Raw genomic sequence first — 22,940 nt, 5'->3', positions numbered from 1 at the left:
CCCCACAAATCGTCAAGAATCGCACACCAAATCATTTGGTTTAGGCGTGACTTGAATATTAGCAGAACAGCAGGAGAACCAGTGAGCTCTTTGTAATAGTAATGTGGATTGAACATCTACTTGAGTCATAGATGGGGCCTTGCCTTAATGTTGCACTATGAGAAACAACAAATTCAAAAATGGAGCGTTTCAGTGGTGTGTACTAGATACTGTCAAGTCGGAGTGCTGCGGGTGTAAAGTTGGTGCATATTTTTCAGGGGAAAAAAACTTTTATCCATGTTTACTCTCAATTTGTGCATTTTTTTTAAATTTCAGATTTCCAGCATTGGCAGGTTTTAATTTTCAACTGCTCACTTCATTTTCCAGATGGTAAGTGCAGCTGGAAGTCTTTACTTCTCTTCTTGGGGTACTGCTGAGGTATGCAATGAGATTTAAGAGAAATTAATTTTCTTACTCCCATCCAATCCTTCCCCTGAAGCACCTCCAATCCTCTCCTTAAGTCAATAACCACATAACAATTACAGCTCAGGAACAGGCCAGTTCTGTCCTTCTAGCATAGAAACATAAAAAAATAGGTGCAGAAGTAGGCCATTTGGCCCTTCAATATGACCATGGCTGATCAGTACCTGGTTCCTGCCTTCTCCCAATACCCCCTGATCCCCTTAGCCACAAGGGCCAAATCTAACCTACTCTTAAATATTGACAAGGAACCGGCCTCATCTACTTCCTGTGGCAAAGAATTCCACAGATCCACCACTCTCTGAGAGAAGAAATTTTTCCTCAGCTCAGTCCTAAAAAACTTTCCCCTTATCCTGTGACCCCCTGGTTCTAGTTTTTTTTTCCCAGCATTGGAAACAACCTTCCTGCGTCTAGTCTGTCTAAACCCTTAAGAATTTTATGTTTCTATAAGATCCCCCCTCAATCTTCTAAATTCCAGAGAATACAAGCCTAGTCTATTCAAACTTTCTCCATATGCAAGTCCTTCCATCCCTGGTATCAGTCTAATGAATCATCTCTGCACCCCCTCCATGGCGAGAATGTCCTTCCTCAGATAAGGAGACCAAAACTGCCCGCAGTACTCCAGATGTGGTCTCACCAAGGCCCTGTACAGCTGCAGCAGGATCTCCCTATCCCGTACTCAAATCCTCTTGCTATGAACACCAACATATCATTCGCCCTCCTCACTGCCTGCTGCACCTACACGGCCACTTTCAATGACTGATGCACAACAACACCCAAGTCTCACTGCATCTCCCCTTTTCGTAAACATGTAACATTTAGATAATAGTCCTCTTTTCAGTTTTTACCTCCAAAGTGGATAACCTCGCATTTTTCCACATTATACTACATCTGCCATGTCCTGGCCCACTCACCTAACTTGTCCAAATCACCCTGCACTCTCCTAGCATCCTCCACACAGCTAACCCTGCCATCCAACTTCGTATCGTCTGCAAATTTTGAGATACTGCTATCTATTCCCACATCTAAGTCATTGATATATATTGTAAACAACTGCGGCCCCAGCACTGAGCCCTGCGGTTCCCCACTAGTCATTGGCTGCCAGTCTGAAAAGAACCCATTTATACCTACTCTTTGCTCCTGCATTGAGCCCGCATCTACCACTTCGGCCAGAAGCTCATTCCATACTCCCCTTTATGTTTCCCCCATACTTTTCCCCCTTCATTCTCAATCCCAAGTCCTCTTGTTTGAGTCTCCCTCACTCTCAATGGAAAAAGCCTATCCACATTTACTCTAACTGTCTTTCACAAAATTTTTAAAACCTCTATCAAATCACCCCTCAATCTTCTATCCTCCAGGGAATAAAGTCCCAGCCTGTTTAACCTTTCCCTGTAATTCAAACCCTGAAACCCAGATAACATTTTTGTATATCTTCTCTGCACTCTCTCTATTTTGTTGATATCCTTCCTATAATTCAGTGACCAAAACTGTATGTGATAGTACAGATTCTATCACCAATGTGTATATGTACAGATGGTCGTGTAGGATGACTTGATTGGCTGAGAGTGTAGCCACACCTACTGGCAGGTCTTAAAGGATTGCTCCTAGCCAGACCAGGTCATTCTGGACTGGTCGACCTACTTGTGATATGCTCCAGTCTTTTAGTTAATAAAAGCCCTGGTGTGGATCAACAAGTCTTTGGTTCTTTCGACGCGCACTACACTGTACACAAATGTTCCAAATTTGGCCCTACCAATATCCTATACAAATTCAACTTGACATCCCAATTCCTGTACTCAATACTCTAATTTATGAAGGCCAACATATCAAAAGCTTTCTTCACCATCCTATCTACCTATGACTCCACATTCAAGGAATTATGTACCAGAATTCCTAAATCCCTTTGTTCTACAACAATCCTTAATTGTCTACCATTTAATGAGTCTGTCCTTTGTTAATTATTCCAACCAAAATGTAGCACCTTACACTTAATCAGTATTAAACTCCATCTGCCATCTTTCAGCCCACTAACTGGCCTATATCCCTCTGCAAGCTTTGAAAATCTTCCTCACTGTCCACAACACAACCAATCTTAATATCATCTGCATACTTACTAACACAATTTACCTCAGCATCATCCATATCATTAATATATATGACAAACAACAATGGACACAGTACCGATCCCTGAGGCACTCCATTAGTCACTGGCCTCAATGGATTATAAAATGTTACCGTATTGAAAGAAATTAAGGACAAATATTACTAAATAGGAAAGTTAAAAAGAAATTATTTCATTCCCCCAAATTTACTTGAAGATTACTTCTTTACTGGTTTCAGCTGTCATCTTGGATGTAGAAGGAATATCATTAAATAAGACATCATCAGAAAGATATTAGCAATTGCTTATCCTTACATTAAAAAAAATAGCACAACACTTTAGAGCCTGACGCTCCTTAGTGACAGGTATTAGATGCTACTTACTGACAAGTATGTTTTCATGATGTCGAAGTTAACAAAACCGATGATAATCCAGGTAATCAGTGTAACCACAGAAATGAGAACAATAAAAGGAACAAAATATCCACTCAATTTATCTGCAAGTTGTTGAATAGGAGCCTGCAAAATCATAAAATGAAATACAAATTAAAGATAATATTTCATGGCCAAAATATATTCCTGCAGATTTCCACGCTAACCGTTGCTCTCTCCTTAATGGTTTGATATTTGTCTTCTCTCTCTCCCTCTCCTCAAATGTGTAATTTATACCAGATGGGAACAAGGGTTTTAATAGTTAATGGAGTACTGTAAAATCAAAAGAATTTTGGTGCCTGTGTTCATAATGCTCAGATCTCCTCGAATAATTTCAAACAAAATCCTTATCAACAAAAAATACTACTTTGTACCCAGTTTAAAACAATATTTTGTTTTTCATGACTCACAAGGAAGAAACGTCATTTCCGATTTGCAATGTCCTTATGATTCTCCAAACTAAATAGAGGTGAATCCATTGAAGAAACATTTTTATTTCAGTATATTCACATAATTGTGACTTCATGAAAATGATTTTGAATTAAAATAATTTGAACAACATTGCAGCTGCAGGGTTTTTCATTTTATCAGAAAAGTCAACTCTGTCAATGCTATTTCAAGCTAAAGTACTATTTTAGCCTCATCGAGAATATTGTAATTAATAATAACAAAGACTATTTTATAAACTAAGATGCATTACTTAGATCTAGAATTTGGCTTTTGTTTGAACTGTGCTCCCTTTCCTTTCATAGTTATACAGCACAAAAACTGGCCCTTTGGCACAACTCCATGCCAGCCCAGGTACCTTCCTAAGCTGGTCCATTTGCCTGCATTTGACCTATATCCCTCAAAACTTTGCCTATCCATGAGCCTGCCAAATGTTGTAAAAACACAATGCTGTGGAAACTCGGTAGATCAAACAGTGCCCATTATATTAGCAAAGATAAAAAATACATAACCTACGTTTCGGGCTTGAGCCCTTCATCAAGGTATGGAAAAAAAATCGGCAGGTGTCCAAATAAAAAGTTAAGGGGGAGGTGTGGGGGAGGAGCATGGTAGCAAAGGCAGGAGGTAATAGGTGAAGGAGGGAGGGAAGGCACAGCAGCTAGCAAGGGGAGGAGGGATGGCTAGGTGAATAGAGAGGGAAGGGGAAGAGAGCTGAAGGAAAGAAGGCAGGGGAAGGGAAGGGAGAGCAGGTTAACTGAAATTAGCTTGGCACAGACTAGAAGAGCCGTAAGGGCCTATTTCTGTGCTATAGACGGTTAATGCCATCCGGCTGGAGAGTGCCCAGAAGGGAAAATCAGATGTTGTTCCTTTTATTTACGGGTGGTCTTGGTGGGATAGTAAATGAGGCCATGGACAGACATGTGAGTATGGGAGTGGGGCACAGAACTGAAATGTTGGCCATTGGGCAGTCCCTGTCGCTGGGGCGGACAGAGCGAAAGTTCTCAGTAAAGCGATCTCCCAGTCTGCGCCCAGTCTCTCTGATGTAGAGAAAACCACAAGTGGAGCACCAGATGCAGTAAATCAATCCTGCGGATACACAAATGATGTGATGCTTCACTTACAACAGCCTGTTTGGGATCCCAGACTGTGGTGAGGGAGGAGGTGTGAGCACAAGTGTGGCACCTCCTGTGGCCACAGGCAAAGGTGCTGAGGTGGGAGTGATTGGTAGGGAGGGATGAGTGCATGATGGAGTCACAGAGGGAGTGGTCCCTACAGAAGGCAGAGAGGGGAGGAAAGGAGAAGATTTGTCTGGTACTGGGATCCCGTTGTAAGTGCCGGAAATTCCAGAGGATAATGTGTTGGGTGCGGAGGCTGTGGTAGGTGTGGACAAGGGGGATTCTGTGTTTGTTGCATCTGGGGGAGAGGGGGCCAGGCCAGATGAGTGGGAAATGGAGGAGATGCAGGTGAGGGATGAGTTAATGGTGGTGAAAGGGAAGCCACATTTGTGGAAGGAGGAAGATATTTCAGAAGATCTGGTCTGGAAGACCTCATCTTGGGAACAGGTGAGGCGGAGACAGAGAATTTGCGATAAAGGAATAGAATGCTTGTAGGGGACAGAGTGTAAAGGTTAAAACTTTATGTTTTTTATTTTTGTTAATTTTGTGACCATTCCTTTAAGAAAGATTGTTGCATGTTGAGTTACCATAGTTACTATGATGTCATACATTGTAATATCTGGGCGAACAGGGAGCTTGTGTTCAGTCTCCGAAGAACCATGGAGGAAGCATAAGCATTGAAATACTTTTCTTTAAATTCATCGTCTTATCATCTAATTAGTTTTAATCATCTCTTATATCATTATGTCTTTAAATATAATCGAATTCATCATTATGAAAATCTTGATGCGAAGTTATGCAAAATGGCTACATTAATGAATTTAAGGCTACATAAAGCTGCAATTATGAAGTTTGGGTTATTGGAGTGATAAGATTGTAATTCGGAATATCGAAGCTTACGTTTCTTAGAAGATGACGTAGTTTTGAAACTGGGAAATAGGAAAGATATGGAAAGTGTCATCTACACAGGGTATGAGGAAGTGTAGTCAAGATAGTTGTGGGAGTTAGTGGGCTTGTAATATATGTTGGTGGAAAGCTTGTCTCCTGAGATGCAGGCAGAGAAATCCAGAAATGGGAGAGTGTTGTTGGAGGTGAACCAGATGAGTTTGAGATTGGGATGGAAGTTAGCAGCAAAGTGAATGAAGTTGACGAGCTTATTGTGGGTGCATAAGGCAGCCCTGATGTAGTCATCAATATAATGGAGGAAGAATTGAAGGGCCTTGCCTGTGTAGGCTTGCAGCATGGATTGCTCCACAAAATCCACAAACAGGCATGCTTAACTGGGACTCCTTTGATTTGGAGGAAGTGAAATGAGTCAAAGGAGAAGTTGTTTAGAGAGAGGACAAGTTCTGCCAGGTGGAGGAGGGTGGTGGTAGAGGGTAACTGGTCAGGTCTCTGGTCCAGAAAGAAGTGAAGTCCTTTAAGATCTTTTGTAGGGGAATGGAGGTATAGGTGGTTTGGACATCCATCATGACAAGTCTTTTAAATGTAATTGTAACTACAGTACAATTAAATGTTTCCCCTCTCACTTTAAATCTAGATTTAGACTCCTACACTTAGAAGAAAATCTGTAACCATCACCCTGAGTAGAAAGCCTTGCAAAAGGTAGTGGACACAGCCCAGGACAACATAGGCAAAACTTTCCTTCTATCAAGAACATCTGTAGAGAATGCTGCCTTCAGAGAGTAGCAGCAATCATCAAGGATCCACACTACCCAGCAAGCACATGCTCTGTTCTCACTGCTACCATCAGGATAGAGGTGTAGGCACCACAAGGCTTGTACCAGCAGGTTCAGGGAAAGCTATCAAACTCTTCAACAAAACTCAATCAGAGACTTATTTAAGGACTCTTAATTTTGTGCATTATTTTTTTATTTCTCTCTGTATTGCAGTTAGTTTCTTTACATTTCTTTATTTGCTTACATTCATATGTACCTTCTTGAGTACAGTTTTTTTTTGCACTACCACTAAGTAGTAATTCTGTCTTTCCCACAGAAAAAGGAATCTCAGGGTTGTATGTGATGTTATGTATGTACGTTGACAATAAATCTGAACTTTACTTATCTATGTCATTATGGTTTCATACTCTGCTGTCAGGTCACCCTTCAGCAGATGACACTAAGATTGGACGTGTTGTGGACAGCGAAGAAGGTTTTCAAAGCTTGCAGAGGGATCTGGACTAGTGGGAAAAATGGGGTGAAAAATAACAGATAGAATTTAATGCAGACAAGTGTGAGGTGTTGCATTTTGGATGGACAAACCATGTATATGGTGAGTGGTAGAGCACTGAGAAATGTGGAATAACAGAGGGACCTGGGAATACAGATACACAATTCACTGAAAGTGGCGTCACAGGTGAACAGTTTTGTAAAGAAAGCTTTTGACATATTGGCCTTCATATATCAAAGTATTGAGTACAAGAGCTGAGATGTTATAGTAAAGCTGTGTAAGATATCAGTGAGGCCAAATTTTGAGTATTGTGTGAAGTTTTGGTCACCTAACTACAGGAAAGATATCAATAAGATAGAAAGAGTGCAGAGAAGATTTACTAAAATGTTGCCTGGACTTCAGGAACCGAGTTACAGGGAAAGGTTAAACAGGTTAGGACTTTATTCCCAGAATGAGGGGAGATTTAATAGAAGTATTTAAAATTATGGGGGGATAGACAGAGTAAATGTAGATAGGCTTTTTTCCATGAGGGTAGGTGAGACATGGGTTAAGAGTGAAAGGGGAACTGTTTATGAGGGAACTACTTCACACAAAGAATGGTGGGAGTATGGAAGAAGCTGCCTGCTGAGGTGGTGAATGCAGACTCAATTTTAACATGTAAGAAGAATTTGGACAGGTACATGGATGGGAGAGGTATGAAGGGCTATGGACTGGGTGGAGATCAACGAGACTAGGCAAAAAAAATTACTTGGCACAGACTAGAAGGGCAGCAAGGGCCTATTTCTGTGCTATAGTGTTCTATGTTCTGCCTCCTTCACTCCAGGGGAAAAAAAGCCCAAGCCCATCCAGTTTTTACTCATATCTTAAGCCTGCCAGTCCCTTGTGAATCTTTTCTGCACAGTCTGTAGCCAAGTGAGTCTCTGATTCCTCTGTTCTCGTTCTACTCACTGGGTCATGAGTTCCTGTGCAATCCTCTGCACATATATCTGGTCCTCACTTTCCGCATTCCCCTTTCACTCACTTGGTTCCTTTCCACTCAGAGGATCTCTGGTTCCCATGTTTCCTTTACACTTATCCGAGCTGAGGATTCCATGTTTCTTTTCCATTCAACGGTTTCCTCATTCCCAAGCTCCCTTTCCACCTATTGGACCCTATTTCCCATGTTCCCTTTTCACTCAATGAGTCCCCGGTCCCAATGCTCCCTTTCCAGTCACTGGGTCCTTGGTTCCTGTGTTTCCTTTAAGCATAGTAAAAATACAATGCTGGAGAAACTCAGCAGGTCAAACGGTATACTTTAAAGAGCAAGGATGCTTGCCTACATTTTGTTCATAGCTTGATGAAGGGCTCAACCCTGAAACATAGGTTATGTATCTTTATCTTTGCTATATAAAGTGCACTGTTTGACTTGCTAAGTTTTTCCTGAATTGTGTTTTTACTTCAATCACAATGTCTGCAAATTTTTGTTTTTTTTTCCTTTAAATTTACCTGGTTAACTTGGACAGTTATTACAACAGAAAGGTGAATCTAAAGCATGCTGAGCCATTAATAGAATCACCCCTTGGTGCACTAATCATGGACTGTAAATCCCTTTTTTCCTATCTTATGTATTTATTGTCTCTTTCAATTTAACTCATTCAGTTTACTATTATAGTTTTTGGTTTACCAATACCTGTTCATCTTGCAGCAAGTCAGAATTTTGGTGCCCATGTACAATGTGTATGACTTAAGACTAATTATCATTAAGTATATAGCTTTCCAATGCCTATTGTTGATGAATGTAGAGATACAGCTCGACAATAACTGACTCGCACAGAGTTGGCAGATTTACCTTTGATGTCTGTGCTTCTTCAACTAGTTTAACAATCTGTGCCAATGTTGTGTCTGAACCAACATGAGATGCCTGAATCAACAGAGATCCGTGTACATTGATGGAACCAGCAATCACTACACTTCCTGCTCTTTTTACAACTGGCATGGGTTCTCCTGAGGGGGAAAAAAAATATATTATGTACAGTATGAACCTACGGTGTTAATTCTACATTTTAGATATAGAACCAAAGCACCAAGCATAAACTAAGCAGGATAGAGGTTAGTTTTTCATCAGTCTGCTTATCAAGAAACAGCAAGAGCAAAAAACAATATGCTGGAGCAATTCAACAGGGAGAGAAAGAATTGTCAATGTTTCGGGCTGGAACCTTTTATGAAGACTGAAACTGAATCGTCAACAATTATTCGTTTCCCCCCCCCCCCCCCCCCCACTGATGCTGAGAGTTGTGAACTCAGCCAGCGCTATCATGGGCATCAGTCTTCACTCCATTTAGGACATCTACAAGAGGTGGTGTCTTAAGAAAGCATCATCAAGGACCCTCACCACCACCATCAGGAAGGAGGAACAGGAGCTTGAAGATGAACACCCACTGTACAAAAACAGTTTATTCCCTTCTGCCATTAGATTTCTGAAAAGACAATTAACCAGGTACTTCACCTTTTTTCTCTTTTGCACTAATTTATTTATTGTTTTTAAAATAATTTATAGCAATTTTTCCCCAATAATGCTGCTGCAAAGCAACGAATTTTGTGACATGTTCGTGACCATAAATTGTGAATCTGACTGAGTTCTTCCAGCAGATTGTTTCTTGCTCTAGTTTCCAGCATCTGGAGCCTCTTGTGTCCTGCATTCATTCTGAGAGGACTAGAATATAAAGGGAAAGGTGTAATGCTGAGGTTTTAGTCAGACCACATATGGAGTATTGTGAGCAGTTTTGAGCCCCATAGTGAAGGAAGGACGTGCTGGCATTAGAGAGGGTTAAAAGAATGTTTAGAAGGATGATCCCGGATATTAGAGAGTTAACACATGAAGGGCATTTGAAAGCCCTGGGCCTATAATCGCTGGTGTTTAGAAGGATGAGGAGGGATTACTGAATGTTCAAAGGTCTGGATAGAGTGGCTGTGGAGAGGATGTGGAGAGCATGGAGAGCAGTGGGAGAGTCTAGGGAGAGGGTACAACCTCAGAATAACAGGACATCTCTTTAGAGCAGAGAATGAAGGGGAATTTCAGCAACATTGGTTATGTTTTTCTTTGGACAGACTGGGACTGTTTCCTTTGGAGTGAAACATGCTGAGTATTTGCTTCTCATCAGTCTGCGTTGTCAAGAAACAACAAGAACATTCAAGAGCAAAAAAAAAACAATCTGCTGGAGGTTTATAAAGTCATGAGAGGCATAGATGAAGTGGATGTTTCCATCTTTATTTCCAGAGTAGGGGGGTCTAAGACTATAGGGCATTGGTTTAAGGTGAGAAAGGAAACATGTATAGACGACACGAGAGGCAAATTTTTGACACAGAATGGAGGGTATAGGGAACAGGTTGTCGGAGGAAATGGTAGAGGTGGGTGTAATTGCAATATTTAAAAGGCATTCAGACTAGTACATGGATGGGAAAGATCAAGTAAGGTTTAATTGTCATTTGATTGTACAAGTACAACCCAAGGAATATTGGCCAAATGCAGGGAAATGGGACGGGTTACAGAATGACAACTTGTTCCTCATGAACTGTTGGGTCTGTTTCCATGCTGTATAACTCTGTGATGATGACCTTCAATATAATCTTACAGAATCAAGTGAAATTCTTGATTGAAAATATTTAGTTGAAACACTATGCAAGTTAGAATGGAAAAAAAATAGCACAGGTTCAAAAATACATGTAAGCAATCAATAATTTCTACTTCATACAAATCAGCAATTGGAACAATCTTTTACGCAGAAAAATAAAAACCAACTCCCCAGCTCAGTGAAGTTGGTGATGCTGGAGAGAAGGGGGACATTACAATCTTTTTGGATGGATGAACTAAAATCATCCCAGTGTCGAAGTTCATCTTAACAAGTCATGTTGATGATGGTCTCAAGACGCCCTGCTGGTCTTGTTCTATATTTAACTGCATTTCAAAGGTAACAATCTGTAAAGAAAATTGGATAATTCAAGTCTTCTTTATATTAGCTGAGTGTTCTGAAAGTTTCTCAATGTCAGAAAAATACAGCCAGCAAAGCAAGAGAGGATGGTTTATTGCCAAACAGGATTTCCCTCTCCTCAGCACTGAGAATGTAGCCAAAATTTGTCCAGTTAGTTATGTTTGAGAACAGAGAGGGAATGGTACAATGCCAGATATGGTCAGCTCACTACTATCTATCAATTCTTCCCCTGATTACTGAAAGCTTCACGGTACTTTGAAGCTACTACTCTCAGGCCTCCTGAAATACTAAGTTGGATCTGGAGGTGACATTTCCTGAATAAATCAGCAGATTGCTATGGACCTAAGTAACCATCATTTTCAATTATTCAAAAACCAGTTCCAAATTTGAGGAGGTTGCATAATACCTTTTGCTACAGGTAGTGAGCCTCATTGGTACAGGAATTGGAGATGCTACAGTGCTTTTCATGCTAAAATATTTGGTACAGCTCCATAATTATCGGTGATTTAATAATGAAAAGTACAATAAACAATATCCCATTATCTCCCCAGTGATTTTTATAAGCCAAAAGTAAATTGTTAAAAATGTGATAAGCTTTTGCATAAAATGGTATATACAGTATTTAAGTATCACTTCTATTATGATCCAGAAGTCCAATTCATAACATTAAAAATAACACATTACCATTAAGATGAAACACCAACAGATTGGACGGTTGACTTTTCATTCCAATATTTCCCTCTGTGGTAGAACAGCAGTCACTCATTCAGCACTCGGCACTGGTTCTATCCACCATCCAATTCGATTGTGGCTGATTCCTACCTCAAGCCTTTTCTCTGTATAAATCTGCACCCTGTATTTTATTGATTGTGTTGTACAGCAATAGCATTTTATTGTGTTTATAGTATAGCATTTTTATTTTTGTGGGGTGACTATCTGGATGCTCACAAAATGAACTTTCTCACCATACCTCGGTACAAGTGACAATAAGCATACTTGAACTTGAGCTCATTTACGAGCTTATTCCTTATCCTATGGATGAGTTTGTGCCCATGTGCAGATATCGGGAGTTTCCCAACCAGAAACCTTGGATGAATCAGATTCACAACCTGCTAAGGGCAAGATCAAGGGCGTTTAAGATCAACAATCCAGATCTCTATAAGAAGTCCAGGTATGACCTGGAGAAGGCTATCTCTGCAACAAAGAAGCAATTCTGGAGGAAGCTAGAGACAGAAAGAGATACTCGCCCACTATGGCAGGGTTTGCAGGCCATTACATCCTACAAACAAGGTCAAACACCATAAATGGCTGTGATGCTTCACTACCAGGTGAATTTTCACTTTGAGAAGAACTCAACAGTACCTACGAGAATCCCTGTGATATCTGTCTCTGAGGCTGACATCAGGTTGTAGCAAACTGCTACAAAGAAACACACACACACACACACACACACACAGTGTGGCAGGTTAAGCTCACTCCTTTATTAGGACTGGAAAGGCTGCTTTTATATTGTTCAAGTTCCCGCCGTTTTTGCTGATTGACAGTCAGCCGTATGAATAACAATAGGGGGCGGGAACATCCATGCATATGAATGCTCTTCTTCCCCAGCCTGTTTCTGCTGAGTTAGCTGGGCAGCTTGACCAACACCATTTTAGGACTGTTGGTCTGATGCTGCTCCAGCTTCTAACCCCACTGGTTCGTTGTCGTAGGGGTCGCTTTAGTGATCTCTGTCCGTGTATGCTGCCACGTGATGTGCCAGCCTGATCTCCGCAATTGCAGGCCGCTACAAGGTCGTCATTCAAGAGGATGAACCTTAACATGGTGTCAGGCCCTGACAGCATACCTGGCAGGGTATTGAAAATCTATGCTAACCAACTAGTGTTCACAGACATTTTTAACCTCTCCTTGCTGCAGCCAGAGGTTCCCAGCTGCTTCAAAAAGGCATCAATCATGTACCCAAGAAAAGCAATGTGAGCTGCCTCAATGTCTATCTCCCAGTAGCACTAACTTCTACTGTGATGAAATGCTTAGAGAGGCTGGTCATGGCCAGTATTAACAGATACCTACTGCAATTCGCCTATCATCACAATCGCCCCACAGCAGATGCAATATCGCAGGTTCTCCACTCAACTCTGGATCACCTCGAAAAAAGCAATTCATACAAACGGCTGCTCTTCATCGACTACAGCTTGGCCTTCAATACCATTATTCCCTCAGTGCTGGTCAAAAAGTTACAAGCTCGAGGCCTCTGTACCCCCCTCTACAACTGGATCCTTGACTTTCTCATTGGAAGACCACAGTCAGTACGAATTGGAAACAACATCTTCTCATCATGATCATCCACACAGGTGCACCCCTAGGATGCGGGCTTAACCCACTGCTCTACTCGTTATACACCCATGACTGTGTGGCCAGGTATAATTCCAATACTATCTACAAGTTTGATGATGACATCACAGTTGTCGGCAGAATTACCAACAGCAATGAAGAAGCGTCCAGGAGGGAGATAGATCAACTCGTTGAATGGTGTAATGACAACAACCTTGCTCTCAATGTCAGAAAAACCAAGGAGATGATTGTGGATTTCAGGAGGAAGTCAGGGGAACATGACCCAGTCCTCATTGAGGGCTCAGTAGTGGAGAGGGTCAAGAACTTCAAATTCCCTGGTGCCAACATCTCCAACAATCTGTCTTGGAGCCTCCCTGTTGATGCAATCACAAAGAAGGCTTGCCAGTGAAGTGTCTGAGGTGGGCCGGCATGTCACCGAAGACTTGTAAATTTTTACAGGTAAACCACGGAGAGCATTCTGGCTGGTGGTATAAACTCCAGAGGGTTGTTAACTTGGCCTGCGACATCACAGGCACCAGCCTTCACTCCACTGAGGACATTGACAAGAGGTGGTGTCTTAAAAAAGCAGCTTCTATCCTCAAAGACTCCCACCACCCAGGCCATACCCTCTTCAGTCTGTTACCATCAGGAAAAAGGTACAGGAGCCTAAAGATGAGTACTCAATGGCACAAGGACAGGTTCTTCCCCGCTGTCATCAGATTCCTCAATAATCAATGAACCAAAGACACTGGCTTACTTTTCATGCATTTTTTTTAATAGTAATGTTGTAAATGGCTATAATATGAATGTTTGCTCTATGATGCCTGGCGAATTTCATGACTTGTTCATGACAAAAAGATTCTAATCTCTCAAGTTTGAAATCTCTAAGTTGCCCAGCAATCTACATTTAATCATTTTTCTCTAGTTTAATTTTCTTTGATAGTGTAACATTTTGAAAACAATATATTACTTTCAGAACTCATTTTGTTCATCTGTAATGGCAGATCGTTAGATGTATTTAAGAATGAGATAGATAAATGTTAGAAAGATGGTGGAGGAATTGAAGGTGTTGGCACAGAAGAGTTGAAGTCAGCACAAATCAGCCATGATCATTTAGAGATGGGATGGTTGGCATAGTTGTTAGTACAATGCCTTTACACCGCCAGCGATCGGGATTGGGGTTCTAATCCTGCACTGTCTGTAAGGAGTTTGTACATTCTCCCAGTCTGCGTGGGATTTCCCAGTTTCCACCCACCGTTCAAAACGTACCGGGGGTGTAGGTTAATTTGGTGTAAATTGGGCGGCATGAACTTGTGGGCTGAAAGGGCCTGTTACCATGTTGTACGACTAAATGTTTTTTAAATATGTAAATCATATTGAATGAAGAGGCAGACTTGATGAGCCGCCTACCCCCACTCCTACTTCGTTACGTTCTTATGTTCACAGAGACACTGTTAGCGGAGCTGCTGCCTTAAAGCTCCAGCAACCTGGATTCAATCCTGACGACTGGTGCTATCAGTGTGGATTTTGTATGTACTCCCTGTGATCATGTGGGCTTCCTCTATGTGCCGCTCTTTCTTCCCACACCTACTATCTGAACATACACTACAAATTGTGTGGTTAAGTTTAGAATCTGGAAGTTGTTTGAAATTGGGAGAAAATAGGTTGCAAGGAATATTCGTGAGGAATGCTTTCGATCTGTGAGCCTGCTGAAATGCCCTCCTTCTATGTCCTAAGGAAATGTGGGAGTATGTTTATCAGCCTTGGGTTGCTGTAGTCCTGGAATACTAGCAGGGCGAGTGAGGAGGAAGAATTAAGGTGGTGTAATGAAGATGAACGATATGTTTTTCTCTTCATTATTGCAGAGGTGAAGAACTAAAATTGATCTGAAACCAAATACTGCGAACAGTGGGCATATTATTTTGAAAAATCTGAATGATTGGTAATGTTTCATAACTACAATTAAACCCCCAAAGGCAAAACACAGCAATGAAATGGCAACAATTCTGCAAGTACCACAGTCTGAGGGATCAAAAAAAAAGACAGGTTCCCATTTGGAAAAATGGTTAATTTGTAAACATAAAGCATATTTATTCCTTGTCATCTTGGGTTCTGCGGATTTTTGACTTCTTACAAGTATTATTAACATGCCTTCCTTTCTGTTTTAGATAGACAATAAGTTGACATCTTTGAAATCCACATACAAGAAGAAACATGGTAAGTCCAGTATATTATGAATAAAATCAAAACATACCCGTAATGAGAGATTCATCTGCCATAGAAGATCCTTCCACTACTTTTCCATCTACAGGAAACTTGCCACCGGGAACAACCTTGATAACATCACCCCTTTGGACAAGATCCACAGCTACCTGCTCCTCGCTGAAAAAGAGTTTATGTTTGTGCAATACAGTAGTTAAAAAAAGATGCTTTTACTGATATAGTCATCCTCTATGTCTGTTAATAAATGCAAGGATTCTGTGGAGTAGAATAACTGGCTGATATAACCTATTGTACAAATTTGATCTTCTGCTGGTTTCAGACATACTTTCTAGAGTCTTTCAATTGGGGCAAGTAAATTTATTGAATTGTGTGAGATTACATTGAGAAACAGATTAATTGCCTTTTAAAATGTAGTTTATTTGAATTATACAATCAGTTTGTAATATTTACCATGAAATAAAAGGGTATGAATCTGCCTATTGAAGAAAAATTCAGAGGTACATGCCTGTGTGTAGAATTCACTCTGGACGTTAGATATAATGATGAAGGCAAGAGTCTAAGTTGATGACATGGTTAAAATATGAAAACCAGGCTCTGCTTTTAACTTAATCAGCTCTATGAAAGCAGAGTAGATATGTGTTAGGCAAGTTTTAAACTTACCCGATCTTTTATCAATGTGTTCAAGAGATGTGAGCATCATAGGCTGAGCCAGCATTTAATTGCCTGAGGAGGTGGTGGTGAGCTGCCTTCTAGAACCACTGCACTCCTTAAGGTGTAAAGGGAAGAGTTCCATGACTTTGACCCAGCAACAGCGAAGGAATATTTCCATGGCAAGATGATGTGTGGTTTAGAGGGCAATTTTCAGGGGTTGCATTTGCTATTTTGCAGCCAGTAGAAGTTGTGGGCTTGGGTGGTGCTGTCTCGTTACAGTGCAAAGAGCAGTGGGTAGTAAGCTTGTTTGATTATAATTTCTAGATTATATTGTCATAAGATCCATTGTGAAAATGCAAGTAAAATAGACATACTCTGATGCAGTAATGAGGAAGTGTTGCAAACTCATTGGAGCCAAAAGATATACCTCCATATCTCCTACTTCCCTTTCTTTTTCAGTCTTTTTATCAATCATATTATAGGTGAACAATACATGAGGAGAATACAAGCATATAATCAAGAAGGGAAAAAAAATCACACCACAATTAATAAATATGTTCCTAAATCTTCAAAGAAATACATTTTTTTATTATATAAAACCCCATCTAATCTAAGAAAAAAAAACAAATAAAAAAGACTGGGCAGCCTATCCTAAGAAATTATTAATAAAAATTAATCGTCTGGTCTTCACCAACAAAAAGAAAAGAAATAAAAATAAATATAGTCCAGAAGGGAAAATAATCATACTAAGTCATGTGGAAATGGTTTATAAAAGGTTGCCAAGTCTCTTCAAATTTAACAGAAGTATCAAATGTACGATTCATAACTTTCTCTAAACTTAGACATGACATAATTTGAGAGAACCATTGAGTAAAAGTTGGTAGATTACAATAAAATAGCTCTTCTAGCCAACAATGTAGAAAAGGCTACAACCCGATGTGTAGAAGTGGGAACTCATCCCACTTCTGGGACTATAATTCCAAAAAGAGCAATTAATGGGTTAGGTTGCAAACTGATATCCAGTATAGTTGACAAAGCCTTTAAAAATATCTATCCAATACCTCTCCAACATAGGGCATGGCCAAAACATAAGAGTTAGAGAAGCCACTTCCGATTTACATCTTCCTACTTCCTCCTTAAGCAAATTATTTTTAATAACGCCTTGAGCAAGTGGTATCTGTCTCGTGTATGGGCAGCCCGGGGCCGTGGCAAGATGACCTAGAAGAAAGGCATGTATTCCACCTTTCTCCAGCTGTTAAAAAGCCTAAAAATGGTTAAAAATAAGATTTACAGTTGTTTAAATAACAGTGATTTATGATGGCATCCAACGTGAAGTTGTGCACGAGGCCGGCATGGCCGATAAGAGGACCCGCGAACCACTGGGCGGCCCAGTGGAGGATGCTCCTGCGCATCCGACAGCTTTACCTGGCCTGCGTGGGGCATCGCATAATTGTGTTCATTCACCTTATTAAATCTGAAAATAAAATGATCATTAAAAGGTAAGGGGTAAATATATAGAAGGGATCGAAGGGCACCTTCGCAGGTCCAAGAACTGCTGGATAAAGTGTGAGCTGTGGGGGAGCCCGAAAACTTGCGTCAGGTGTCCAGACCCATAGCCGTTCAGCCAAAGGACCTATGATGACTGAGGAAGAAGAGGAACTTACCTTACTGGAATTCATCCAGGAGGAGGAGCTTGCAGTTAAAGGAGGTGGATCTCAAAAAGTTTAAGTGGAATCTGGACTGGATTCAGCGTTTACTGTTTTGGAAGGGATTACTTGTCAAATGCATAATATGTCAAAATAAATATCAACTCAAGTGAATCAAGGATTTATGGAGATAAAAATAAAAATGAATACTTTGTGTGATGAAATTTCAGCTCTGAAACAGGAAATGACTGTAGTTAAAAGTGATATAATTTTAAGAAAATTGAAACAGCCTTCTCTGAGTGTCAAACTCAGGTAGAACGTAATAGAGAAAAAATGGAAAAAGTGGAAGGTTCTTTTGTAGATTGGGGGATTCAAAAAAGAGATTTCATGAAGAAGACTGATTCGACGGAAAATCAAAGTCGAAGGAATAATGTGAAAATAGTTGGTCTCCCAGAGGACATTGAAGGTGCTGACCCTATAAAAAATTTTAAGCACTGGATCCCAGAGGTGCTGGGTGAAGAGCTTTTCCCTGAAGTTTTGGAACTGGATAGGGCTTACAGAGCTCTGAGAAGAAAACCACTTCCATGACAAACACCGAGAGCAGTCTTGGTTCGTTGTTTAAAATATCAAGATAGAGAATTTATTTTACATATAGCAGTGCAGAACACACGGCAGAATCGATCACCATTAATGGTTCAAAATAACAGAGTGTTTTTTTAATGGCGATTTGAGCAAAGAGGTTATTAGAAGACAACGAGAATTTAATACGGCCAAACATGTCTTGTGGCGAAAAGGCTACAAGTTTGCTTTTCATTATCCTGCAATTTTGAAGGTTTTCTATGGAAATTTTCAATCTCAATTTTTTGAGAATGATCATGATGCTTTGGTTTTTGCTAATTCTTTGCTGGAATTGCGAAGAAATGGGTGTTCTCCTCTGTTGTCTCCTAAGAGGAGGGTAAATGGAAATGGACATAGGAATGGAAAGAATGGAAATAAAGAAGAGTTAACACAAAGTCTTTTTGATGTTGAAGATCCAGAGCAGTTGTTGGGCTTGGAATCATTGGGCTGAATATATGAACTATATTCTATTGTGTTTGATTAAATAATAAATATGTATCTGGCTGGGGTGGGGGGTGGATGACACTGAAAACTTTGATAGTCATCTGCCGCTAATGGGTTTACAACACCCGGATTTTTAGGGTATTACTACCTTTGGGTGGTTTTTTTTGTAGTTTTCTGTTTTATTTAATATATTTTTTGAGGGTTTTTTTTCTTGGAAGAATTATAGAGGGGAGTATTATTTTATAGTGTGTAAATATATTAGTATTTCAAAAGATGTCTAAATTGAACTTTGCAACTTTTAATGTTCAGGGGTTAAATAATCCAATTAAGAGAAAGAGAATATTGGCTTATATTAAAAAAATGAAAATTGATATTGCTTTTTTACAAGAAACACATTTGACTGAAAAATAACATCTGAAATTGAAAAGAGATTGGGTTGGTCATGTTTTTTCTTCTTCTTTTAATTCTAAGGCAAGAGGAGTAACAATTTTGATTCATAAAAATTTACCATTTGAATTGGAATCTTCAGAGAGGTATGCTGGCAGAGTATTAAGAATGAACTGTAAAATTTTTGCTGAATCTTTATGCTCCGAATATAAATGATGAGTGGTTTATTTCAGAAGCTATTTTACTGTTAACTCAAACTAATGAAAATGTTTTAGTTGGTGGTGATTTTAATTGTGTTCTGGACCCTTTATTGGACAGAAATCCAAAAAGTATAAGGAAATCAAAGATGGCAACACAAATTAATGCGTTAATGAAATATTTAAATTTGATGGACATGATTTGTTTTCTAGAATTTATTTATTTTTTGTATCAGCACATTTACAAGGTAGAGTACTACAAGCTGAATATAAAAGTAGAGTTATATCAGATCTTTCATTATTACTTTTTTCCTGTGAAAGTTTGGAGGTAGTAGATCCGTCGTTTAGATGGAGGTTTAATGCAATGTTATTGAAAAAAACAGAGTTTGTTACTTTTGCTAAAGACCAGCTTTCTTTATTTTTGACTGAAAATGTTAATTCTATGGATAGTCATTTTGTAATATGGGATGCTTTGAAAACTTATTTGAGAGGGCAGATTATTAGTTATTCTACGAAAGTTAAACAATATATGGCAGAAAGTTTAGAGTTAGAAAATAAGATTGCTGAGTTAGAGAAAGATTTTCAGAAAGGTGTAACAGAAAATTAAAAAGTTGCGAGGTTGAAATTATGTTATAATATTTTACAAACTTATCAGTTTGAGTGCTTAATTAATCAATCTAAACAATGTTATTATGAGTTGGGGGAAAGAGCTCATAACATATTTGCTTGGCAATTGAAAGCTGAACAGACATCTTGGACTATTAATGCTGTTAAGAAGAATTCAAAAGTTACTTACAAACCTCAGGAAATCAATGACCAATTTTATTCATTTTATTTGAAATTATATACTTCTGAGGGGAACCAGGATAATGGTTCTATTGATTCTTACTTATCTAAATTAAAGTTACCGGTATTAGATGGAAATGATGTTCAGGAATTGGAATCTCCATTTACGGATTTTGAAATTAAGGAAGCTATTCAGGAAATGCCTAATGGAAAGTCCCCAGGGGATGATGGATTCCCTGTGGAATTTTATAAACTCTTATATAGAGTTTATAAACTCTTACAAAGGGAAATAATTATTGGTGGGTGTTATCTATCGCCAACCAAATAACAATAGTTTAGTGGCACAGGAAATAAATAGAGAGATAAGTGAGGCATGTAATAATGATACGGCAGTAGTCATGAGGGACTTTAATTTCCACATAGATTGGGAAAATCAAGAAATTTGGAGAATTATCGGGATATAAAGTTAATTGTGATAAAAGTGTAATTTTACCAGTTAGAGTGGGAAATTATTCTGAATTTAAAACAATTACAAAATTAAGGTGGACAAGTAAAATTAAATATTTAGGTGCGTTTATGGATTTGATGTACCTGTAAATTCTTTGTTTGTGTATTATCAACTTAGAGCTTTGATAAAAGATAATTATAGTAGAGAGATGATTTTACCTACTTTGTCGAGATTTGAATCTTTGATTTCCTCTGTACCGAAAAAAGGTTATATTTCAGTTATTTATAATTTGTTACAAGATAGTATGGGTAAACCAGATTGGGAGAAATCTAAACTTAAATGGGAGAGTGATTTAGTATTTATTTTTCCCAAAGATGATTGGGTGAATATGTGTCAGGACAATGTAATTAAATTGACTAATGTACAGAATGGAATGGTTAATTATAAGTTTTTACATCAATTATATTTGACCCCAGAAATGTTAAAAAAAATATGGGTTTAATAATTCAGATTCTTATTTTAGATGTGGCTCATGTATTGGAACTTTTCTACATGCTGTTTGGAATTGTGTTAAAGTTCAATCATTTTGGCAAGGAATTAAAGTAGTTTTGGTGAAATTATATAATTTTATATTACCGTTAGATCCAACGATTTTCTTGTTGGGAAATTTATATTCGTTAAGGGGAATGGGATTGGATAAAATTCAAATTGCTTTTGTACGTTTGGTGTTATCAGTAGTGTGTAAATGTGTTGCTAGTACTTGGAAAGATGATACTGAGATTAATATAGCACATTACCATAATGAATTGAAAGTATGTATTGTTATGGAAAAAATTACTTATAATTTACATGATAATTATTCTTTTTTTGTTAATAAGTGGTCTCCAAATTTGAAATATATGCATTTAGATATACTTTGAAATGTTATTAACATTTACAAGATTTTCTTTATTTATATGTATATATAAAATCTATTTTGTTTTTGCACCCCTTATGGGAGTTGGCTGTAGGAGTGAGAGGGTGGGATGGGTGTTAATGCAAAATTGTCTTTGATTATCTCTATACTGTATGTTATGTTTTTGTTATCTTTTAAATAAAGTTTGGAGGAATAAAAAGTGTATGGGCAGCCCAGTCTTCTCAATCGATGTCACCTTTTTTTTTTATATTTGAGTAATTTCTCTTCTTCCTGATCCTGTTCAGCCTCAGCAAATAGCTTATGTGAGAAAGGTTTATGATTAGAAATGTGAGGGTATTGTCTGTCTCACGACTACAAGGTAATTTTCAAATACAGTACAGGCCACTTGAAAAGAGAATTTTTTTTCTTCCACAAGCCAAAATTTGAACAAAGACTATGAATGAATATTAATCTTTTTGTTTTGCTTGATTGACTTAAGTGAGGTGCTATTTTGAGGTTAATGAAGGAATATCTGGAAGAGCAGCATTTGCTCTCACTATTTTATTAGTTGCTGACAGGTGATAGAAACATAGAAACATAGAAGATAGGAGCAGGAGTAGGTCATTTGGCCCTTCGAGTCTGCTCTGCCATTCAATGAGATCATGACTGATCTTAAAGTTCAGTACCCCATCCCCGCCTTCTCTCCGTAAACCCCTAATTCCCTTATGCTGAAGAAATGTATCTAATTCCCTCTTAAATATATTAAATGAACCTGCCTCTACTGCTCTCTGTGGCAATGAATTCCACAGATTCACGACCCTCTGGGTAAAGAAATTCCTCCTCATTTCGGTTCTAAATGGTTTGCCTATTATCCTCGAACCATGGCCCCAGGTTCTGGACTCCCCCACCATCGGAAACATCCCTTCTGCATCCATTCTGGCCAGTCCTGCCAGAATTTTATATGTCTCTATGAGATCCCCTCTCAATCTTCTAAACTCCAGCAAGTACAATCCCAATTTGCGCAATCTTTCCTCATAAGTTATTCCTGCTATTCCAGGTATCAGCCTGGTGAATCGCCTTTGCACTCCCTCCATTGCAAAAACATCCTTCCTCAGATAAGGCGACCAAAACTGCACACAATACTCCAGGTGTGGTCTCAGCAAGGCTCTGTACAACTGCAGTAAGGTATCCTTATTCCTATACTCAAATCCTCTTGATATGAAGGCCAACATACCATTTGCCTTTTTAACCACCTCCTGTACCTGCATGCTCGCCTTCAGTGACTGGTGAACAAGAACCCCTAGGTCTCTCTGCACTTCCCCATCTCCCAATCTATTGCCATTCAAATAGTAGTCTGCCCTCCGGTTTGTATTACCAAAGTGGATAACCTCACATTTATCCACATTGTAGTGCATTTGCCATGTATCTGTCCAGTCCCCCAATTTATCCAAATCACATTGGAGCTTCCTGACCCCCTCTTCAGTGCACACAACCCCTCCTAGCTTAGTGTCGTCTGCAAATTTGGAGATATTACATCCAATCCCCTCATCTAGATCATTAATGTAAATTCCCTGTGGCACCCCACTGGTTACCGCCTGCCACTCAGAAAATGAGCCATTTATCCCAA

The 22,940-nt window shown here is 39.2% G+C and overlaps 1 protein-coding gene across 2 annotated transcripts in view; it reads right to left on the bottom strand.

Annotated features, from left to right (window-relative positions):
- The window catches only part of LOC138739518 (copper-transporting ATPase 2-like), a 146,060-nt gene that overhangs the window by 75,185 nt on the left and 47,935 nt on the right, over nucleotides 1–22,940 (bottom strand). For both annotated transcript variants that reach the window (XM_069891756.1, XM_069891755.1), the window contains exons 10-12: nucleotides 15,273–15,400; nucleotides 8,551–8,705; nucleotides 2,944–3,078 (exon numbers count right to left, since the gene is read on the bottom strand). In XM_069891756.1, coding sequence (XP_069747857.1) covers nucleotides 2,944–3,078; nucleotides 8,551–8,705; nucleotides 15,273–15,400 — 418 coding nt within the window. The remainder of the gene's footprint in view (nucleotides 1–2,943; nucleotides 3,079–8,550; nucleotides 8,706–15,272; nucleotides 15,401–22,940) is intronic.

The sequence above is a fragment of the Narcine bancroftii genome, chromosome 7, assembly GCF_036971445.1.
Source record: "Narcine bancroftii isolate sNarBan1 chromosome 7, sNarBan1.hap1, whole genome shotgun sequence".
NCBI classification, from domain to species: Eukaryota; Metazoa; Chordata; class Chondrichthyes; order Torpediniformes; family Narcinidae; genus Narcine; species Narcine bancroftii.
Note: the sequence above shows the minus strand (reverse complement) of the source record. Positions and strands in the feature narration are given on the sequence as shown.